A 22,477-nucleotide genomic window follows, 5' to 3' on the forward strand; every position below is an offset into this window, starting at 1 on the left:
AGAGTTCTTTTGAAAATTTTATGATAAAAACAGGCATAAAATGTTTATATAGTGTTTAATAAATAAGAAAGTCTTCACTTTAATGTAACAAAGGGGTTAAATTAACATGTTGAAATATTCTTTCATTAAGTAATAGGATAATCACTGGAAAATTAGTATACCTTTACAGTGTAGTCTGTGACTATACTACTGTAGTTTTATAATGCTTTTGTTATAGTGTTTGTGCTTGAAATTGTTTAATTTTTATCATTTACAGCATCACTGTCGTCAGTGTGGAAATATCTTCTGTGCTGAATGTTCAGCCAAAAACGCCTTAACTCCCTCTTCCAAGAAGCCTGTTCGCGTCTGCGATGCATGTTTCAATGACTTACAAGGCTAACAGTCATCACAACTCCAGAGTAATATCACACTAACATTAGATTTTTAATAAATGTGCTTAATAGAGGTCTTGGACTACTCTTTGATTTGGATTCTGGTTGCAATACTAGACCAAATTAGAATCCGTATATTTTGGAACGTTATCGATATCAACAAAAACTCTTCTATTTTTGTGAGACTTGAGTTCATCTTTCATTATTTTTTCCATTTAACCCCTGGAATAGCTTTCATGCCAAGTTTAGAATTAGCCAATGAAATGTAAATAAACTTTGGACAGAAAATAGCAATGTATTTTTTTAAATATAATTTCATTGTTCACAAACAATGAGTACAATTCCATAGGTTCTTTCTCCCAAATTATATGTACAAAGATGTACATGGATCATGTTATCATTTGTTTTTGTTGCACAACAGCACACTATTGTTTTAAACATTCTCTTTGTGGAATCATGCACAGAATTATAAAACTTTCTATCTTTATCATTTATATATAGGTCTGTAGCTCAGTTTTGTTGTTATGTTATAAATTTACTACTTGGGTGTTTTAAATACAGTTTGTGTTAAAATATGTACTAACCATGAATTCAAACATAGTTTTTGTCCTAATGATGTGGATTAAATTCTCTTTAGTAGATTTTATGAAAACCTCTATAAAATCAATTTGCTTACTTTATGGTAATCCTGGGATAGTATTTAGAAGATTAGGGTTAAATTTTCTTTTTCTTTTTTATTTTTAAACTCCCAATATTTTTCATTAAAAATCCTATAAAGCTTCTCACCTTCACCATCAGTTGAAAGATGAATAATAGAAATTGTATCATGGTCCTATTCTAATTTTCTCGTAAGTGGGAAGTCTTCTGAGGTTAGCTTTCATGTTATACCTTCATTTTGTCTCTCTAACATCTTTAGGAGTCTGAGTTTACTTTTTAATAGATCTAATTTTTTTCCTTTATTTGATTTTATCTTCCCAAGCATAGCCCAATGTCACTGTAATTGTTTTATAATTTTGCATCTTAAAGCTAGAAAATGGTATTGCTATGGTCTTTGCCATGAAAACAAAATACAAAATGATAAGAAAGTATTAAATATTCTACTTCACATTTTCTTCTTACCTAAAGGAAGAATTTTTAAAAGTTGTAAAATTTACTTGAAATGCTTTTGAATTGGGACCTATATTAACTTGGAAATCTTTTTAACTTTGAAAAAATAATGCTTGGAAATTACCTCTAAGTAACAGCTAGAGAATAGAGTATCACCTAAAACAAATATATTTATATGATAACAAGTGAAACAGAATTACCACACACTTTAAGGGTAACTAAGAATTAACCCTCTGTATGCTGAACAATGGAATTGAACTTTATTTTGTCATTGTCTTGTTAATTTAGAAAACTGGAAAGCATCTGAAGACTGAAGTCACAAATATTAGTTTATTAATTATCTTTCTAGAGAAGAAATGTAGAGTCATAAAATTCATTCAGTTGGAATCATTTAATAACTGTAACAGCTAAGGATGAGAGTTAATATTTCATTTACCACAAATAATTTATAAGATGCACTTGCTTTCAAATATCATTCTGAAATGAAATTATGTTTATGTCATACCTACACATATATAAATAAAGAGATTGTCACATATTCATTTAATTACTAAAAAGAATTTATAGAAATCCTGTTGTCAGCCAGTAGCTAGCTATTAAGGACATTGGTTAAATCCATGAACTTGTATAAACATATCCTTGAGCATCTATAATGAAGAAATAAATACTATGGTTCTTTATGAAAAATAATAGTTGGGATAATATAAACTGAATGACTTATGCATTTTAAATACTAATAAATTCTTTCAAAATTATCTTAATTCTATACATTTACATGTAAGTAACACTGTATATGTTGGAAAAACAGATATTCACAATACTGTTGTGAATTGTTTGTTTTGTAGTTGTTTTAAGATAATAAAACTTCATAAATTTTTTTTTTAAGATAGTAAAACTTTATGAATGAGAGTGCTGGATTAGAATGTCAACTTCATCAAATTGGACACACTACAGACTTCTCTGGGTCTTCCACCCCCACTCACCCACACATATTCACAATTGTAGGGACAGCAAATAAAACAATGTGTGTTTGAGTGACTTTTCTGTTTTTTTTTTCTAATTAATCTCATTTGATAGGTCTCAATAATTTACCTATTTAGGCTATTATGCTGATAATATAAATGAAACCAAACATTCTTGCTATTAACTCAGCAGTTTAATGTGTTTTGGAAATAAAAAGGGTTTTTCCCCCCTTTTAATTAAAAAGTCCTTTTCTGAGTTCTTGTTGGCTATATACATTTTAGATGTTTGCTGGTACTATTATTTTTTCAGTACATTGGAGCTGGCAAATGCAGGGTCTCATTTCTTGGTTCTAATGCCAAACATGTTGGCATCGAGTGTTAGTAAATTGCAAACCACAGAATTGTGAGTTAAAATCAAGTCTTGCTGGCTTAGTGTGTAATAAATTATACTGACAGAATTCTTTTAATAGAAAGAAGGCAAAGTTGCTGGTATAGGATTTGTTAATTTTGAAGGAAAAAAGAGGGGGAAAAAACATAAAAACCTCAATACAGTGTACAAATAAACATTTTGTTCAACTACCTCTTAAAGTGGAATTAGCTAGTTTAGTAGTTTCCGTACAGTAATGTTTTTAAATAGTAACTGCCAAATTTGTTATTTTCCCATCTCTCTTAAAAAGTCTTTATGATTATTTTATATAGTTTTGGGATCTTTAAAGTCACTTTTTTTAATCTTGCACTTGCTTAAAAATGTTTAGCTTTTAAATGGAGAGCAAATTATGATCATATATTTTGATATTCATGACCTGTTTGATGATAGAATTTTTTTTAATGCACTTTGGCTATAAAACCATGGATGATTTGATCCATATGATTTAAATGTGCCATCGAGTTAGTATTCTTAGACACGAGCCTGATGAATGACAGTCTGTAATTATAATGTGCCACACATTACCGTGTCTTAATTGCCCTATGCCTGAATTTTAATGATCAATTTGTTATTGTTGCAGATGTGAATATTGTGCATAAACTTACTAAATTTATGTAAAATTGTATAAAATAGAATTGGAAATCACTTAAGTTCTTTCCATGTAGAAGTAATGAACTTATTGTAACATGATGTAGTCGTGTGTAAGACATTCTGTACTTCCTTGGACTGGATCATATATTCATAGCTTCTGTACATACCTTTGCATGAATATTTTCTCATTTAGTTTTTGGGTCCATTATTTGTGTTGTATTTACTACTTGTGATCATGTAGTTGTGCCTTATTTTGTGAGAGAGTTTAGCTCAGTAAATACTGTAATTTCTAACCTCAGTGATTCGGGTTATTAATTATAAATATAACTGGTAAACCACATCACAACATTTAAATCTGTATAAAGACCAATGGAAGGATCCTTGCTGGATTATTGCTTTTGTCTTTTTTTAATATGTTAAAGATGATATTAAAAAACATTTCTTTCTAATAGACGTATTCTATGACTATAAATTATTTCATCTGTTTTAAAAAAGAGAACAAGATATACAAAGCCAATCTCAGCAACTTAGTGAGGGCCTAAGCAACTTGGTGAGACCCTGTCTCTAAAAGTATTTTAAAAGGGCTGGGGATGTGGCTCAGTGGTTGAGCACCCCTGGGTTCAATCCCTAGTACCAAAATAACAAAAGAGAACAAAATATTAACCATTTTGCATCAGTTTATTTACAGACTATTAGTACTCTGCACTTGGATATATACAGTGATAATGTTTTAATGTCATTCAACTTAGGATAGTAATTAAGTTCCTGATCTCAAGAGAAATTAAATGCCATTTTGCTTGAGACATTTCCTTTTCACTCTTTTCCATGTTGTGGAGAATTAACAAAATGAAAAAAATATCAAAAATATAAAATTAATCTCCCTTTTATTGTGTGTGTAATTTTAATACCCAGGTGACCATTTAAAGATACTTTTTTGAAGACTCAATATAACTTTTTTTCCCCCTGTCTTATTCTTTATTGGAATCAAGGGACTGGAGGAATCTTGAGCGATTGCCTAGTCCTAATACATTGCTTTCCTCTTTGGGAGGTTTATAACAAAAATAGTAAAAATTCCTTGCAAGATGATCATTATTTTTTTTACTAAAAATATTTATTTTAGCCATAAATTTCTTCATAAATCTTTTCTTGCATAAACCTATATTGTCTTCTCCTGGACATAATTGCTTTTAATCCCACCCAGATACCATCTCTTGGAACTCATTTGAAATCTGTTCTCCTTTTCTTTGCCTTGTCCTCTTCTCATTTATAAATATTAAGCTATATGAACAAGAGTTACCACTTTCCAGATATTCCTTTTATTTTCACTTATTCCTAACAAATGCCTGACACTACTATAGAGACCATGAATCTCATTCCAATAGTGCGTGGCTTTTGCACAAGAGCTTGTCTGCTGTGCTTGCTCACACTACCGTGTTTGCATGGTGACATCTGTGGCTTCTTCAAATAATCACTGTGCATGTGACTTCTGCAAACATCCTCCTCTCTATTTTGTTCTTCAGCTTTAATAAAACAGTTAAGTTTTCAGTTTTCTGGAAGCAAAATTTGATAAATGTGTTTTTCCACTTTGGAAATTGCAAAAGGCACCATGCCTGAGATGGAAGTTTGTGGACTTCCATATGATGCTATCTGACCCTAAAAACAGGTTTCCTTAAATTCAGTTAATGGTATAACCCACCATGATAATAGTTCACGTTGATTTTTCTGATAAAAAATTTGAAAAGTTCTAAGTTCTGTTGAATAAATTGACTATACTGTATTAACATGCACACGTACACATACCACACAAATCCAGAAATTTTTTTCATACATAACCACCATTCTTCAAAAAAACAAAGATACTAACTATTTCTATGAACGTCTTCCATATTAAAATTTTAGTTGGTGGATATAGAAGAGAGATTTGTTTTTCTTTTTTAAAATAAAATAATGGAATTCGATCTTTGGGTTTTTTTTCCTGTCCAAGTTAGCGTAATATGAATACACCTAAGATGAGTAAACTGACCGGTAGAGAAAAGGAATTTAAAAACTGCTGTTAAAATATAGAACTTATTTATTTCTGAATATATTAAAAGGGCAAACTTTGTATCAAAAATTATCATTGTGCTTGAGGTAAGACTCTGAAGCAGTAAGACTCACTCACAAGCGATATAGGAAAATTGGTTTCATTACTTAATAGATAAATAAAATGCCAGAATTCATACTGGACACAAGCAGTGGACCTTGTTTTCTTTCTGATATTCCATTTATCTGACCATTCATTCTTTATCAATTTCAATAGCACCATTCTTAACTCATGCTTCCTACAAATCTGACTTAAATATTAGAAGATAGTCTGAATATCAATATGTTGCTGTTAAGAAGTTCCTCAGAGTTCAAATTTCTTGCAGTCATTATTCCTCTATACTAAGGACTTTCCTAGCTCAAATTTTCAAATCTTGGAACACCTTTAGAATGAATGCACATTTCCTTCTACTTCATTACTAGGTTAAGTGTTACCAAAAGATTGAATGAAAGAATACTTAAAGCCCTAAACTCTAATAAAGTTTGCCACTTGTTTAGGTCCCTAAATTTCAGAGGATTCTGCAGTTAGTTTGATTAATGCTATTTTCTTGGTTTCCTGACTCTTGGTGAAGCAAGAGATAGCTGCTGTTATTTGTGTCATCCATGTTTTCTGTGAAAAAAGAAAAACACACCTAGATTAGAATGCTAAACAGATCATTTCTCACCATGTGTGGATTCGTATTTTCCATTATATTTATTGGCTTGATTTTTAAAACTGAAGACTAACAAAACATTTGCATACGTTTTTCATTTTCTTTCTTACCTCTAAATACCTCTAATCATATAGAAAAATGCAAATGGCTTAAATGAATATGGTGTGCAAGTTGGATAAATAGTCATGAGTAATCAAGGAACCATAATCGTCAATGATGACTAATTAGAAAAATGAGTACTGAGAATAAAAATAGTTTGGAAGTTGATTTTCTTGACTTCCCATTAAGAAACTGAGGTTCTTAACCAGTGGTATAATTTGAAAACCAGACTCTAAGGGAGCTAAATCCAGAAAATTGAGTTCTTTAAGAATAAAGAAATGTTGCATTTATGGTCTGGCCACATTGTTGTTTTAATGGAAGTCTACAAGGGGAAAGACAAGAGTAGGAACTTAGAAAGAAGCCAAAGTCAGGCAGTTTCTCTTTCAACTCATAGCTATAAAAACAATAGCACATTTTCAAAGGTTGAAGAATGAACTTGACATAGCTAATTATTGCATTGGGCCCTCACTTAAGCTGACATCACATTGTTTGCACTTTGGAAATTGATTGGAGCATATTAAAAGTTAATAATGTGGCTGGGGGCAGAGGCGCACGCCTGTAATCCCAGCAGCTTGGAAGGCTGAAGGATTGCGAGTTCAAAGCCAGCCTCAGCAACAGCGAGGCCCTAAGCAACTCAGTGAGACCCTGTCTCCAAATAAAATACAAAAAAAGGCTGGGGATGTGATTGAGTGACCCTGAGTTCAATTCCTGGTACCCTGCTGCCAAAAGTTAACGCAATGTGAAGCAATCCTTCCCCCATTTCCTAAAGAAAGTGCAGAACTCAGAGTCATCTATTGACTTTGCAGCAGAGAAAGCAAGAGGCTTTGTCAGCTCTGCCCTTCCCATGTGAGCAAAGTGTCAATGCTGAGGTTTCTGAGCATAAGGACTAGATGTCTCCCTTCCCTCCTCCCAAAACTGTCTTCCCAAAGCAGGGGAAAGAATTTCTTTTTTCTTTTAATTAATTAATTAATTTTTTATTAGTTGCTAAAAATATTACAATAATCTTGACATCGTATATCATACATTTGATTCAAATGGGGTATGAATTCTTATTTTTCCATGTGTACAGATTGCAGGATCACATTGGTTATACAGCCACGTTTATACATTCTGCCATACTAGTGTCTGTTGTATTCTGCTGCCCTTCCTATCCTCTTCCTATACCCCCTCACCTCCCCTCCCATCCCCTCTCTCTACCCCATCTACTGTAACACATTTCTCTCTCTCTCTCTTTTTTTTTTTTTCCTTTCCCCTCACACCATCTTATATGTAATTTTGTATAACAATGAGGGTCAGGGAGGAAGAGCATGAGAAGAAGACTACCATTAAACAGGGACGAGAGGTGGGAGGGAATGGGAGAGAGGAGGGGAATTGCACGGAAGATGGAAAGGGAAGGAATTTCTAATTCACCTCTACTTAGGAGGCTTGAAGGGTTTGCCTTATGTAAACTCTGAAGAAGCAAAAACACACACAGTTAAAATACATACTTTGATGTCTTCCGTTTGGGCTTGTAATAAGAATGCTGCTATACACTGTCGATATCTGTTTTCATGTTGTATAAGGAAAGCATTTCTCAGCCCAAAGACTAGAAAGAGATATTAAAAAGACAAAAAGCCAAATCATTTAATATGAAATCTGAACAGAAACCTGGAGTTTGTCTTTTACTTTGGTGTGTTTTTGCTTTAATGATGGTGGAGTTTTATTTATGTAGATTATTATGGAAAAAATATCTGATTCCAAGGCCAAGACCCCACTATGTCCAAATAGAGCCCACTTTAATAAGAAAACCCTGTTTTCCTCAGCTAATGGCTTCTGGGAGTTGAGGAAATGCAACTATGTCTTAAGTGACAGACAACAGGCTCCCCATAGAAGCTGAGAACAGTTAAGCAGGTTGTGTGTATGTAAAGGTGTAGATAATAAAAATATGAAAAACAATAGATATTTTTTGTCCCCGTCCCTCCTTTTTAAATGCTCGTTTTTGTATTTAAAGGGAAGTCACATCAAAACAAAGCTTACAATCAAATTAAGATGGGACAAAAATGCAAAATACCTGAATGTTTCCCAACAGACCAAGAAAAGCCAAAAAAAAAAAAAACCTGTTTCAAATGATGCAATATCCACCAAATTACATGAAATGTGAAATGGAACAAAAAGGAATGCATAGTTTCTGTGTTTGCAAAAGAAACTGTCCTGTCATTTTCTGTCTTAAAAAAAAAAAAAAAAAAAAAGACAGGAGGTACTGGAAGAGCACTTTCCTTTTTTTAACAGCAGGGACTCTGAAAATGGAAGGCTCTTCTTGAATTATTAATAATACAACATAGGGAGTAGAATTCTGCAGCTTATACATTCTTTCTACAGTTGTTAGTGTTCAGAAACAAACCAAAAACCAAAAAAAAAAAAAAAACAAGTCGGGGCTGTCTCCTGGTCACATAAAGTACTTCAGGAAGAAGAAAGAGCAAGTGACATTTATTCCTGACACTCCTTCAGTGTCATTGTTACTTGCTGAAGTTTTTGAGTTTAAGTCAGATTGATCTGAGGCAGATGGAGCTTCATTTCAGATTCAAAGTGACGCAGACTTGTTTTCTTAACTGCAAGAACCATTTCAGTATCACAGGTTATTCTCATAATAGTCCACAAAAAAAATTCATAATTTCTAAATTCTGTAGGAAAGTCTGCTAAGTCAGGTCATAGAATCTTGCCCAGTTTCTCTGGAATAAGAACACTTATATCTAGTAAAAAGGCTTTCTGGAAAAAAGAACTGGCTGGGTTTGTTTTACTCCCTGATTTTTCTTCTTATAAATTCCCTGTAGCAAGTGAGCCCTTAAGAGATTATACTGTTGCTCTTGGCTGGCGTTTGGAATCTGTTTTCCTCAAAAATTTTAACTGCTTGGAACTCATCAGTTTGGATTATAATATGGGGATAAGGGTCCTGGCTAGGCCTGTGAAGTACAAAAAGATATGAGTGGGAATAACTTCTTTTCCGAGCATATTAATACAAAGCCTAATAACATTGTTTAGGCCCCATGTTAGGTTCTCCACCCCATCTGTTTTGTGTCATTTAAACCCCACAACAACTACATAAGATTAGGACAACTCGTTCCCACTTCAAAAAAATGAGGAAGCAAGAAGCTGATGCAAATCAATTTTTCTCAGTTCTCAAAGCTGTGTGTGGTGTCCCTGAAGTTTGGAGTTAGTCACTCACTCCAGTGCCCAGTCTCTTTTTCTTGTACCCACTTATCTTTCCCACTCTAGCTCATAAACTATATTTCAACAGTCAAAACAATAGACCCAGAAGAACAACAAAAACATAAAAAAAGAAAGCAAGACATACTAGTTAACAAATTAGAAAATAAAACAGGTGGAAGTATAGTTTTTTTAAAAAAAGATATTTACTTTCATTTATTTTTAGAAAAGTTTCAGAGAATGAAAACCACGTATCTTCCAACATAATCTAGTGATGTCAGAGTTCCCATAAAGTTTAGTTCTTAAATCTGGCATGTCCCTGACTTAGCTGATCCCTCTGCTAAACTGCTTCCGCTTTCTTGAAGGGAGTTAGTACATCTTCCTCCATGTAAGATGCCAGAATCTTACATAGCCACTGGAGTAAGAGAATAAACTAGCACAGAGGCCCTCTGTGATATTGTTTCCCTTGTGAAAAAAATAAACAGGCAGAAGATGGAAGTGGTTTCTGGCCCTACATGCTGAATCCCTGCCTCACCTGCACGACTTGGTCATTCCTTAAGCAGGGAGGAGGCTCACACTGGAGGCAGACTTTGCCTGTGTCAGGCAAAATCCTCCTTTGGGGGTCGCTCTTAAGCTACTGTGGCTTATTCAAAATTGGCTTATGCTGTGTTTGGATGTCCAATGTCTCCCCAAGTCCCAGGTGTTAAAGGCTTGGTCCTCAGGACTGTGGTTCTAGTGGGAGGTGGTTGAACCTTTAGGAGGTGGGCTTGGTAGGAGCTTTTTAAGTCATTAGGGTGTGTCCTCAAAGAGGATCATGGGACCCTTATCTTATTCTCTGCTTTTGACTTGAGGTGGGTCGTGTGCTCTGCCATGTGTTCCCATCACAAGCTTAAAGCAATGGGGCTCACTAATCACAGGCTGGCCTCTCCGAAACTGTGAGTCAAAATATGTCCTTTCTCTTTTATTTCGGTGGTGGTGGGATGATACTGGAGATTGAACTCAGGGTACTTGATCACTGAGCCACATCCCCAGCCTTATTTTGTATTTTATTTAGAGACAGGGCCTCACTGAGTTGCTTAGCGCCTTGCTTTTGCTAAGGCTGGGTTTGAACTCACGATCCTTGTGTCTCAGCCTCCCAAGCCACTGGGATTACAGGCATGTGCCACCGCGCCCAGATGTCCTTTCTCTTTATAAGTCAGGTATTCTGGGAATTTTGTTATAGTGATAAAAAGCTGACTAATACAGCCTATATAAACCATGATTTGTTCCATCAAAATTAAACATAAAAGGCCTTCTGACTTGCCCATGTCACCTTTCTTTTTCTTAATATTTATTTTTTAGTTTCAGGTGGACACAATATCTTTATTTTACATTTATGTGGTGGTGAGGATCAAACTCAGTGCCTTGTGCATGCTAGGCGAGCACTCTACCACTGAGCCACAACCCCAGCACCCCAATGCCACCTTTCAACAAGTCTTTTTGAAAGCAAAAATATAGGGGATAGAAGCTCTGTTTCTGGGTCCAAGCTTCCCTTGGAAGAGCCCTTTTGCTCCTGGGGAGAGAGAGAGAGATATTGCGTCCATTCATAAGTTAGTATGTGGAAATTAGTTAAATATATTTAAATAACATAACTACATCAATGTTGGCTATTCATTCATTCATCCATCCATCCATTCATTCATTCCCTATAAGGCTGTTCTACTATGTATGGGTTGGTCCTATGCTAGCCACTGAGCTAGGACTGGGGAAATTGCTTCCTGCTACTCCCATGGGACATGAAGGTAGTCCTTACCTGCCTGGCCTCAGCTGGTATAGGAGCCTCCACCTGAGGCAGAGTAGCCATTTGCTTCCTTTTGAACATGCCACCACCTAACCAGCCTGGAGGAGACAAAATGTCCTTCCAGTCCCTCAGGGTCCTGGGGCTTTCATGACAGATTTACAGATCTTTCATTTTTCTGAGAGATCTTCAAGCTCATTGTGTCTCCAGAACCTGCTGAGTGGGTTGCTCTCAGGTAACACTCAGGAAATGCTTGAACAAATGTTTAAGAAGGATAAATTTCTTATGTATGACATGCATGTGTGTGTGTACATGTGTGTATACATGCCCAATTACCTCCTGACCAAGAAGCAAATATATATAGAAATTTATGTATACATTTATATATGTACATGTATTAGGTATTTCTTTCTGATAAAGTATAGCTTATTTAATTAGAATCTCACTCTTGTGGTCAAACGTGGTGGAGTTACACTGGTCATGTATTCATATATGAACATAGGAAAGTTGTGTCCAGTTCATTCTACTGTCTTTCCTATTCTTATGCCCCATCTTCCCTTCATTCCACTTTGACATTTCTTTTTATAGAGTGTTTGTAGTAACATGTCTTACACTTTCATAACATGTCATGGTTTAGCAGTGCTTGAACAATAGCAATAATAGCATTATAATGATGATAGGATAACAATACTAATAATAGCTATCATTTTTAGAGCATTACATGCATTATTTTATTTAATGCTCATGCAAACCCATGGAAGTAGACATCAGTATCCCTATTTTGTCAAGAGGAACCCAAGGCTTAAGCATTTAAGATCCCACAGCGAGCAAATGACCGAGCTGGGTCATTTGAGCACTGAATACCATATCCAATTTATAGAGTGATATATACCACGTAAGACTGCAGATGTCTTCTATGAAGACTTAAACTAGATTCATGTCCAGCTATTGAAAATGTCCAATATAAAACCGTGATGGCAAGCAGTGGAGTTGCATGATGGAAACAGACACGTACCTGACACGTGGAGCGGATCAATGCTTTTGACAACCAATCTATCTAGTGGAATGGGCTGATCGAGTACTATACAGGAGCCACCCTCTTTTATTACAGTTTGCAGCTCAGGAGTAAGTGAAGGACATATCAAACCAGTGTCTGCACTCCCAAGTTTCTGAAATTAAAGAGAAAAATAAAGCATTATATGGGAAACAAATATTGGTGCACATACCTGAAGGATATCCTGATGCAAATAGATTCTTTGAAAGAAGTCTATTTTTTATTTGTTCATTTAGATATAAATATTGGGCTTCATTTTAATATAATTATACAAGCATGAATATAATTGGTTTCAATTCAGTCCCCAGTACTTCCTCCTCTCCTTCCCCAACCCCTCCTGTTTCCTCTACTCTATGGCCTTTCTTCTATTTATTTGTAGTTTTTAAAATTAGTGTATCATGGATATAACTGAAGGTAAAATTCACTGTGTTGTATTCATATATGTATATAGGAGAGTTTGGTTAGATTTATTTCTACTGTAGAAACTATTTCTCAACATCTTACTATTTTAAATGGATTCTAAAAAGCATTTCCTCGAGCATAGTGATTTAAAGCAAATATAGATGACCTCAAATTGAATCACCTAAATAAGTAACGGTTGGCATCCATAATTGGGAAACACCTTAATCACCATCACATCACTGGAATCTCTCTTTAGTGTGGAGTTAGATGAATGAAAACGGGATCTTCATGTTGGCCATGCTGTGTGTGGGCTATAGTATGAAACCATAAATAGATTCTATGTTCTAGAATTTGTAAGTAACTAAAATTGTTTCCAATATCTAAGATGTTGAATATTCTGAAAAAGTATAAAGGATGTGATTTGCATGTACTGTAAACAGAATAGTAGAGAAAAAGATAAACTGATAGCATTTCTTATTTTTAAATCGAGTTGTGAAGTATGAGCCCAGAATATTGCCTGAATATAACCAATATGGTGCTCCATTAACTTGTGTGCTCTGGTTTGCATCATTGAACCACTTTTTTTTTTTTTTTTTGGTACTAAAGATTGAATCTAGGGGCACTTACCACTGAGTCACACCCTTATCCCTTATTTTATTTAGAGACAGAGCCTTGTTAAGTTGCTGAAGTGGGCTTTCAATTTGTGATCCCACTACCTCAACCTCCTGAGCTGCTGGGATTATAGGCCTGTGCCACCATGCCCAGTTTTGCACCACTATTTGAAGTGAAGGTGAGCAGTGCTGGCATTAAGGTTTTTGAAGGGGGTAGAGATGTTTCAGAGTTTGATTTGCTCAGATATGCCAATCTCTGTAGCTTAAAATAGGAGGCCATACAAATTCTGAAACACTGATTGTCAGTGTTCTCCCACACCCACTCCCTCCCTAGCTAACCATCAGCTATTCATAGATTGATTAATGGGTATCTATTTTATTGCTTTAAGATCTTTGAATTATTTAGCTCAACTGACCAACCTGTCATCAAAAAGCTTGGTTCATTAAAATATGTGAGATGCTTACTCTCTTGATATTATCTGTATGAGGCAAGTCATTTGGTAAAGAAGCAAGAGAAATAACACATTAGACCCCCCCTGAGGGCAGGTGTCTGAGAATCTTGGAGGAGCTGCCCTCTTGAGACCACTCACACTCACCATTCAGGGAGCAGACTATGAAACAAGGGATCAGAAAGAAAGGCTTTGGACCATCAGACCAGTAACTTAATTAATAGTGACAAACAGCAACATCAGTGATAATAATGGTAACAGTAATACTTAAGAAATATGAGAAATCCCTACTCTTTATAGCCCCTAGGTGACTCATTTTTTTTTCTATAACACCAGCTGTACATATTTGGCCTCTGCAGTTCTTATTCAGGTAGACACTGAAAGATCACAGCTCTTTCTAATGTCTATCTTCCCAAACATCATTTCTCAAGAATAATGTGAGCTTTCAAATCAGAATGATTTGTGGTGGATACTATTTTGCCACATGGCCACACACAGGTGGAGGGTCCCCACACTGGCAGCTCCAAGGTGGCCAATTTGTAAGTGCCAAGGTAGACAAAGAAATTTTGGGATTCCTGAGCTTAGTCAGGTCAGGCCCCATGGTTTCTGTGTACCTTGAGGGTATACGGACTAAGTTGTTCTAAAATGGGTATCTCCCTTAACAAACTTGAGAAATGCAATTTGCTTATTACTTATATAATTTTTTAGAAGGAAAGATCCAATTGAATGTATAAGAATATTGCATGGTTTGAACAGAGCCTATTTGAAATATTTTTTTTATCTAATTTAGAAACGTATTTAGAAATAGTTTTACCTTTTTGCTGCGTTTAGTTTTTGTAATTAAGAGGAAATCATCAAAGAGGAACAGATACACATCTAGGAATCTTGTGCTTTCTGAGAAAAGAAAGAGAAGGTTAAAATGGGGACTTGAAATAGTAGGTAGAATTCTTTTTTTTTTTTTTAAATCAAAGAATCTCTTAGAAAACAAAACAGGGGTGGCTGGTCACTCAGGGAGATCCCATCAAGTGAATCAGAAAACTGTCTTCCTCAGTGTTGAATTGATTTCTTCCTAAGACCTGATTAGAGCTCAAGCTTTCAACTTTAAGGACATTGTATTTGTGATGCATTTCAAGAAAATCTAAGGTAACTCATGATATTCTCTATGGTTTCAACTAAGCCCAGTACAAATCCATTAGCAAATTGAACTTGCTGCATTTTTCCATCTTGACTCATCTATTGGGGTGGTCATTGGCCAAGACCCATGTTTACTCAGAAAAAAAAAGATATTTTGTCATTGTTATGGACTGAACTGGGACCCCCTACCCCAATTCATACATTGAAGCCCTAACCCCAATGTGATTGTATATGGAGTAAGGAAGTAATTAAGGTAAAATAGGTCATGAGGATAACCCAATAGGATTAGTGTCCTCTCTCTCTGCCATATGAGGACACAATAAGAAGGAGGACATCCACAGGCCAGGAAGAGAGCCTGCCCAGGAACCACCAGGAACACAATGGGCTAGTGCCTCCATTGGAGACTTCTGCCTCCAGTGTATGAGAAATGCTTTCTGTTGCCACCTGGTCTATAGAATTTTGTTTGGATGCTCTGTTTGACTAAAACAGTCATTAAACTACTTATTTCCCATGTTTCACAATGTGTCTATGTAATTAAATATTATCCACATAGTTTTAAGATTATAAACTTTTCTGATAACTGAGCCAGGGGACAAAAAGGCAGTCAGTGTAGGTGGTGAATGATTGGGCTAGAAAGATGGGGGCTGATTCAGGAGGAAATGAAATATTAACACCTTCAGGACACTTCCCCCTCCTCTACCGGTTGCCAAGGTGACCCGCCTCCAGGGGACTGTTCCTGCCTATAAGGAGTTGTTAATGAATGAATGCCTCCTGGGCCGCTGGCTTCCTTTCCCCACACAGGATCCCTCCACCTGTGGCCCACCTTTAGGGTCGCTAGTCATGTAGCAGGAGAGCAGAAGGAGAGAGACAGGATGGGGGAGAAGACAGCATGAGAACAAAGGAAATCTAAAATGTATAAAAGGGGCAGAACATCCCCCCCCCCACTTCCTCAGACACCCAGCTCCAGGGAACCTTCTCTGCAGAGAAGTCTGTCTCTGTTCTATCCTTTAAATAAAACTTGCATCACCATTTCTTGGGTGTTCAACTTCAACATCAGGGGAAACAGAACTGATTGATTCTCATCATTGACATCAATACCACTTTTGATAAGTTATTTAAGGCAAATAGGCTTTTCTACTTTTCCCTAAGAAAGAAATAGTAGGGAAGAGAAATCAAATATTAGAATAAAGTATCTCTTTCTTCATTTTACTCTATTCATTAGAAATTAGAAAAATAAATGGTTAAATTTAGGTGATTTCAGAGGAAAAGACAGTGTTTGGAAGGAATGTGACAGATTCTTAGAGGAAATCAAGTAATTCTTTTTATTATTTTTTTAGTTGTAGATGAACAAAATACCTTTATTTTATTCATTTATTTTTATGTGGTGCTGAGGATTGAACCCAGTGCCTCACACATGCTAGACAAGAGCTCTACCACTGAGCCACAACCCAGCCCAAGTGATTATTTTTGTTTGTTCTACTTATTTTATTCATTTGTATTAATCTGCTTTCACTCCTAGAAAATAGGTGGCAATGACCAAAAAATGAATAGATAAAGTTATTTAGGATTCATTTCTACTTTCTTCTCTTGTATTAAGATTAGAGGAAAGATCCTTCTATGTTTGTATAGAAGAGAAATCAGAAAGCATATTCAATTATCCTTGCATGTTTTTAAAGATTGCCTCACAAACAGTGTTTTCCTTTTCATAAATCAGGCTATGCAAAGACTGCTGTTTGTCCCTCAAAAAACTTCTCCCCTTCTCTTGTGATAATGAACTTCCTAAGTTTTAGTGGGTACACATCCACAGAGAATAAATAGTATATCTCCTGTTTTCCCTTATAGCTGGATATGACCAAGGAACTAAATTCTGAGTCACATTGCCACTTATGAGTCATATCCCGGGAGGGTGGGCCGAGTCCTTTCAAGGGCCCCCTCCTCCTCACATGGTGGAATACAGACACGTTGGTGGGTCATCTTGGGACACACAGAAGAAAGCAATGTCTAAGAGATAGCAATAACACAGAGGTAGTTGGGTCCCTAAACATTTCGTGGAGTGGAGCAGTCGGATAGTTTGGGATTGAACATGAGAGAGGAATAATCTTTTAAAATGATTGATATCTCTCCAGTGGCACAGAGGGCTAGGAATGGGATGTCCGGACTGTATTAGATCTTCCATCTTGGTCAACTCAGGCTGCTGTAATAAAATATCATAAGCTAGGTGCCTTAAACCAAACAAATTTATTTCCCACAATTCAGGAGGCTGAGAAATCCAAGCTCAAAGTACTGGCCGATTTAACTCCCAGGGAAGGCTCTCTTCCCTCTTGCAGATGGCTGCCTTCCAATATGTCCTCTGTGGCAAAGGAGGAGAACAAGCTCTCTTGTGTCCTGCTGTGAGGGCACATAACCAATTAGATCAGGGCTCCACTCTTGTGCCTCATTTTATCTTAATTACTTCCCATACACTTACACCAGGGGTTAGGGCCTCAGTATATGGACTGTGTGTACACAGCAGGGAGGGGGTGTGATTCAGTCCATAGCAACCCGTAAGACCTGTTTATTTGTTTTCCTCACCTTCTGCTGCTCTCACATGAATTAGCTTGATGAGCACTGTTAAAATGAAATAGTTTTGTGTTTTCTTCTTAATTTCAAATACTTCATATGAACAAATGGGTAACAAAGACCTTCTATGTCCTAGACTTTATTGTAGGAAATTTTGATTGTTTTAGAACAGTTTATGGAGCCCCCCCATGTTCCACCAAGTAGCCAACAAACTTGGAACATCTATTATGCATCTGTCATTTAGACACTGTCCTGCCTTCAGGGAGCTTTAGTTCTAGGGGAGCCAATTCATAGTAAACCTGCAAACAAGGTCTAAAATAAGATAGATGTATCTAGAAACGATTATTGCTAGGGAGAAAAATATGATCATTTCTGAAAGTGAAGGACTGAGGAGGAAGATGGTAAGTCCCAAATCAGTTCACATGTATTATTCCAGTAGTTTAAGGCTATTGAAGCCCAGTGATAACTTTCACCGAGAGTTATTTCTCTTGGGTAATGAACACGGTGAGTTGGGAATTAGAATCATATAATTGCTATGCAACCTGACCTGAGACTTACACATTTTTGCAATGGTGTGTCAACCTGGTCTTTATTGTCTTCATAGATTCTGAACTGTGGTGGAGCACAGAGCAGCACTACCGCCTTACTTCTGTTCTGCAGCAGTGTGAACAGCACCTGCACTTCGGGTGTTACAGCTGTGGGGCAGACAGAGTCTACCCTTCACTGACTGTTTTATTTAGAGCTGCCAGTCAGAGGGGAGCAATACATTTGGGAAGGAAGCACACAGCCTGAATGCCAATGGCAATTATAGTTAGGCTCCGAAAGTTATGAAAACGAGTACCTTCTGGCACTAAAAAAGGAACATACTTATTTGGTCATCATAGTACAGTTTTGAAGACTTGGAAGAAATCTGGAAACACAACCTATGTGTCAGGTTTCATTACCATCATTGTCATTGTCATCATCATTATTAACATTTAGAGGAGGTTATGGAAATTTAATCAGTTTTCCCAGAGCCATAGTTGGTGCTGGATCCCCTGATTTTTTTCTTTCTCTTTTTTTAAATCGCTGCTAGGATTGAGCACAGGGCCTTGTGCATGGCAAACTTGAGCTCTACCACTGACCTACTTCCCCAGAACCTCTGCTGATTCTTGGCTCAGTACTTTTCCCATCCAAAAACAATGTCCAATTTCTTCTAGTGTTATTATCCCTGCCCCATCAAATCCCTGTTCAACTCTAAGGCAGAGTTCCACTGACTTGAAACTTGATTCCCTGTTATATACTCTATGGGGTCTCCTCTGCTGGAATTTTCCTAACCCAGATTCTACTATCAATCAATGTCCTGGTATTAGTAATGTTATGTAGCTCATCCCCATTCTACCACAGGTGATTCTATATGAAGAATTTTCTAGAAAAGGTGGGTCTATGTGTAAAGTACTGGCCAAGTCTTAGGTGAATCTCCACCTGGGCTTCCATGACAGTACATGACAGGAGATGTTCGGTCAGCTTGCCTTTGATTTCCCATCATGCCCGCACCTGAACCTTACACTGACTCCCTGACCACTCTCTCCACCTTACATTGACTCCCTGACCACTCCCTCCATCAATACAGATTATAACACTTGAAGGCATCTGTGGCCTATTTCCTCTTCATCCACAATATCAATCATAAAGTCTTTCTGTTCTGCCTCTGAAATGCTTCTTGCATTTATCCTTTGCTATCATGTTCATTTCCTACACAGGCCAGTACCTCTCACACTGGTGGGAGGTTGGGAGGTAGAGGGAAGGGGAAACAAAATCTCTGATAACTTTAGGTGGAGGCCAGTTTTGGAGGGAGAGGCATATGTTTTTGGAGCAGGAAACAATAAATTTCTTGCTTCATTATTTTGATTTAGCCTTGTCATAATATATAATTACGTTGAAATGTTCAGTAACATTAAAGAAAAGTTGAAACTGTTGTCTTTCTACACAAAAGTGAGGGGTGGTGAATTATTGGCTAAGGATGGTTGAGTTCCACTGCCTTAGGGGATTCCTACTCTCCTTGCTTCTCCACTGAACTTCCTGCCCCGTCTTCCTGCTTTGGGATCCCTGGGCCATTTTGTGCATTGCTTCTAGAAAACTCTTTCTTCAGCACCCTTTAAGGCTTATCACATACCAAGAAGTCAATGACTAGGGCTAGGGGTACAGCTCACAGGAGAGTGCATGCTTAGCATAGGAGCATGTGAGAGGTCCTGGGTTCAATTCCCTGCACGTGTGTGTGCATGCACACACACACGTGTGCACACACACAACCGGGGCCAGGGGTGAAGTGATGATGTGATGACAGTGACTGCTGACCTTGACTGAGAACTACTCTATGCCAGACCTTGAACTTGTGAGCATGTAGACCTACCTTTTTGTTTTCACAGCAATATCATGAAATAGATAAAATTACCCCATCTTACAGAGAGTAAGTTCCATTGTGCAGTGTTCATTCAAGCTGGTTGCTCTCTGGTTCAGATCCACTGCTACCCTGGACATAGGTAAACAAATTCTCCCCATCCTTCAACCAACAGCAATGGAACAAATTATAAGGCATTAAAGACACTGGATTTTTAAACCAGTTATTTACCTGCAAGAGTTAATTTTCCTTCATAGAGAAGGTGTCTGTTGGTTGGAGACAAGATGTGTTCTGCTGTGTGGTCCTTAAAAATGTGTTTCAAACACTTGCAAAACAAGGGAGAAAAATAAAAGAGATGTTGTTAGTGATTGAAAAAGAACATGGGGCCAGGGCAATCAACTCCATCTAGAAAATTCAAGATGTTTAGAAATGCTAGTAGTCAGACTCTGGGACGGGAAAGGGTGGGAAAATATCTCTGAGGAACCCCCCCAAGAATGGCATGAGGGCATGAGCCTCCCCATGTACAATGGCACATGGGGAAGAGCTTTACCTCTTGCCAATAAAACTAGATTTATCCTTCAAGTGGACAGTGGGGGACTTTCTAAGACTATTGTATTTCCACCTGAATGTCCTACTTCCAGAAAGGGATGCAAGTCCTTAGTGATCCTTTTTTGTACCTCTGGAATGAAAAACCTTTTATCTCTATCCCAAAGTGGAGGCCATATTATAATCTCCTGTAGATGTCTGAATTTTTGGAAATTGTCAAGCCACTTCACTTTTCCTTCAAGATCTCCTGAAAGACAAGACACATCAAATGTATTTTTGAAGGCGTGACACACACCACAGCATAAATTTTAACCAATACTCACAGTAATCAGAGATACTGACTGGCCCTGGAGCAAATCACAATTTAGGTGTGCTTAATATAATCCTTGCTATTTAAATGTCTGAAAAAATCACTAATTTAAAACCAGACTTCTGCAGAGAAAGATAATACTAATAAAATCTTGGTGGTCTTTCTTACATGCCATACCATACATAGCCTATAAGTAGAGGAAGAAAAAAAAATACTAGACCAGCAAAGACAAATATATCGTTTTGTCCTAATCATAAAGCATACATTTACTTCAAGCCAGGGATGATATTTTCTGGTAAGAATTTGATTTGCTCTTTGAAGATTTTTATTAATTTTCCAACAATATGTTGTTGCTATTGAGGACTACAAAAAATTTATTTTATTGGTTCTTCTTAGTTATACATGATACTAGAATCCATTTTGATAAAATTATACAAGTCTAGGATACATCTTATTCTAATTAGGACCCCATTCTTGTGGGTGGGCATGATGGTGAGGTTCACTAAGGTATTTTCATAGGTGTACATAAGAAAATTCTTAGATTTATTCTACTTTCTGTCCTCTTCCTATCCCTCCTCCCTTTATTTTGTTCCCCTTTGTCTAATCTACTGAACTTCTCTTCTTCCCCTTCCTCCCCTTTATTGTGTTTAGCTTCCACATATCAGTGAAAACATTCAAACTCTGGCTTTGGGGGATTGGCTTACTTCACTTATATTCTCCAGAGCCATCCATTTAATGGCAAATGTCATGAATTCATTTTTCTTTATGGCTGAGTAATATTCCATGTGTATATAAACTGCAATTTCTTTATCCATTCATCTGTTGATGGATATCTAGGCTGGTTTACTAGCTTTGCTATTGTGAATTGTGCTTCTATAAACTATTGAGGTTTTGAAATAATGTTTGAAAACATGGGGGCAAGTTAGAGACCCATAGAATCACAATCACAAGGTTTGTGGAACCTGGAGAATTTGTCACATTTAAGGAGGACTTAAACTTAAAGGACACCCTTCTTTCCATAGTAAGAGGCCATCTCTTATTGAGATATCTCCAGTGGATTTGCTTTTATTTTCCCATCCAAATGATCCTCAATTACTTTAAAAGCTTTTAAAAAGAATTGATCTTTAATTGAATTTGTTGCTTTGCTATTTGATAAACTTAATTCCAATTCCTTAGGTTATTTTGGAATTTTCAGGAAAAAAATTGGAAAAGTGGAAAGGACAATCCCACTGCATTGCTATTTATTTTGTTTTTGAATTGGCAAAGGAACACAAATATGTTATTTTTGTACAGCTGTTAATTATCAATTGGAAGTGTTCCCTTTTGATGCCCACCAGGAAATCTTGCACTATGGGCATGTATCATGGACTTTATTTGAATTTTAATTATACAGAGATACCTAGGTACACTTCAGTCATCACAGGGTGTGTTCAATTCCTATCCCCAGATTTCTGTTCTTCTTGTAGTTGGCATTGTTTTTTTGCAATGGCCCTGGACTTCAGTGATTTTTAAAAACGATGAGTATAATAGTTTTAAAACTATCCCCCATGGATAGTTTTCCATGGGGCCGACTGCCGTTTGCTTTGTGTGTGGGTTCAGCATGCATGTTAAAAATGAAGTGCCTTCAGTTATCTGGGAAGTAGAGCCCTTTCTGCCTGACCTCTCTTCTGAAACCCTTGGAGACAGAGCCACGTCCTGGGTTGACTTGGTGTTGGATTCTCATCAGCTCACCAGGATGTGACCAGACCCATTGTTTTGTGAGTGTGATTTGTAATAACCT

The 22,477-nt window shown here is 36.7% G+C and overlaps 2 protein-coding genes across 5 annotated transcripts in view; one reads left to right on the forward strand and one right to left on the reverse strand.

The window, feature by feature from the left end:
- The window catches only part of Eea1 (early endosome antigen 1), a 139,296-nt gene extending 135,381 nt beyond the window's left edge, over positions 1–3,915 (forward strand). The window contains exon 29 of the mRNA XM_027954454.2: positions 257–3,915. Coding sequence (XP_027810255.2) covers positions 257–379 — 123 coding nt within the window. The 3' untranslated portion in view covers positions 380–3,915. The remainder of the gene's footprint in view (positions 1–256) is intronic.
- Positions 3,916–4,135: 220 nt separating this feature from the next.
- LOC114088460 (pleckstrin homology domain-containing family G member 7) overlaps positions 4,136–22,477 on the reverse strand; it is a 46,613-nt gene continuing 28,271 nt past the window's right edge. For all 4 annotated transcript variants that reach the window (XM_071609649.1, XM_071609650.1, XM_071609648.1 and 1 more), the window contains 6 exons: positions 20,519–20,634; positions 20,073–20,166; positions 14,583–14,662; positions 12,268–12,421; positions 7,780–7,877; positions 4,136–6,150 (listed from right to left, as the gene is read on the reverse strand). In XM_071609649.1, the coding sequence (XP_071465750.1) occupies positions 6,043–6,150; positions 7,780–7,877; positions 12,268–12,421; positions 14,583–14,662; positions 20,073–20,166; positions 20,519–20,634 (650 nt within the window). In that variant the 3' untranslated portion in view covers positions 4,136–6,042. The remainder of the gene's footprint in view (positions 6,151–7,779; positions 7,878–12,267; positions 12,422–14,582; positions 14,663–20,072; positions 20,167–20,518; positions 20,635–22,477) is intronic.

The sequence above is a fragment of the Marmota flaviventris genome, chromosome 3 (assembly GCF_047511675.1).
Source record: "Marmota flaviventris isolate mMarFla1 chromosome 3, mMarFla1.hap1, whole genome shotgun sequence".
NCBI classification, from domain to species: Eukaryota; Metazoa; Chordata; class Mammalia; order Rodentia; family Sciuridae; genus Marmota; species Marmota flaviventris.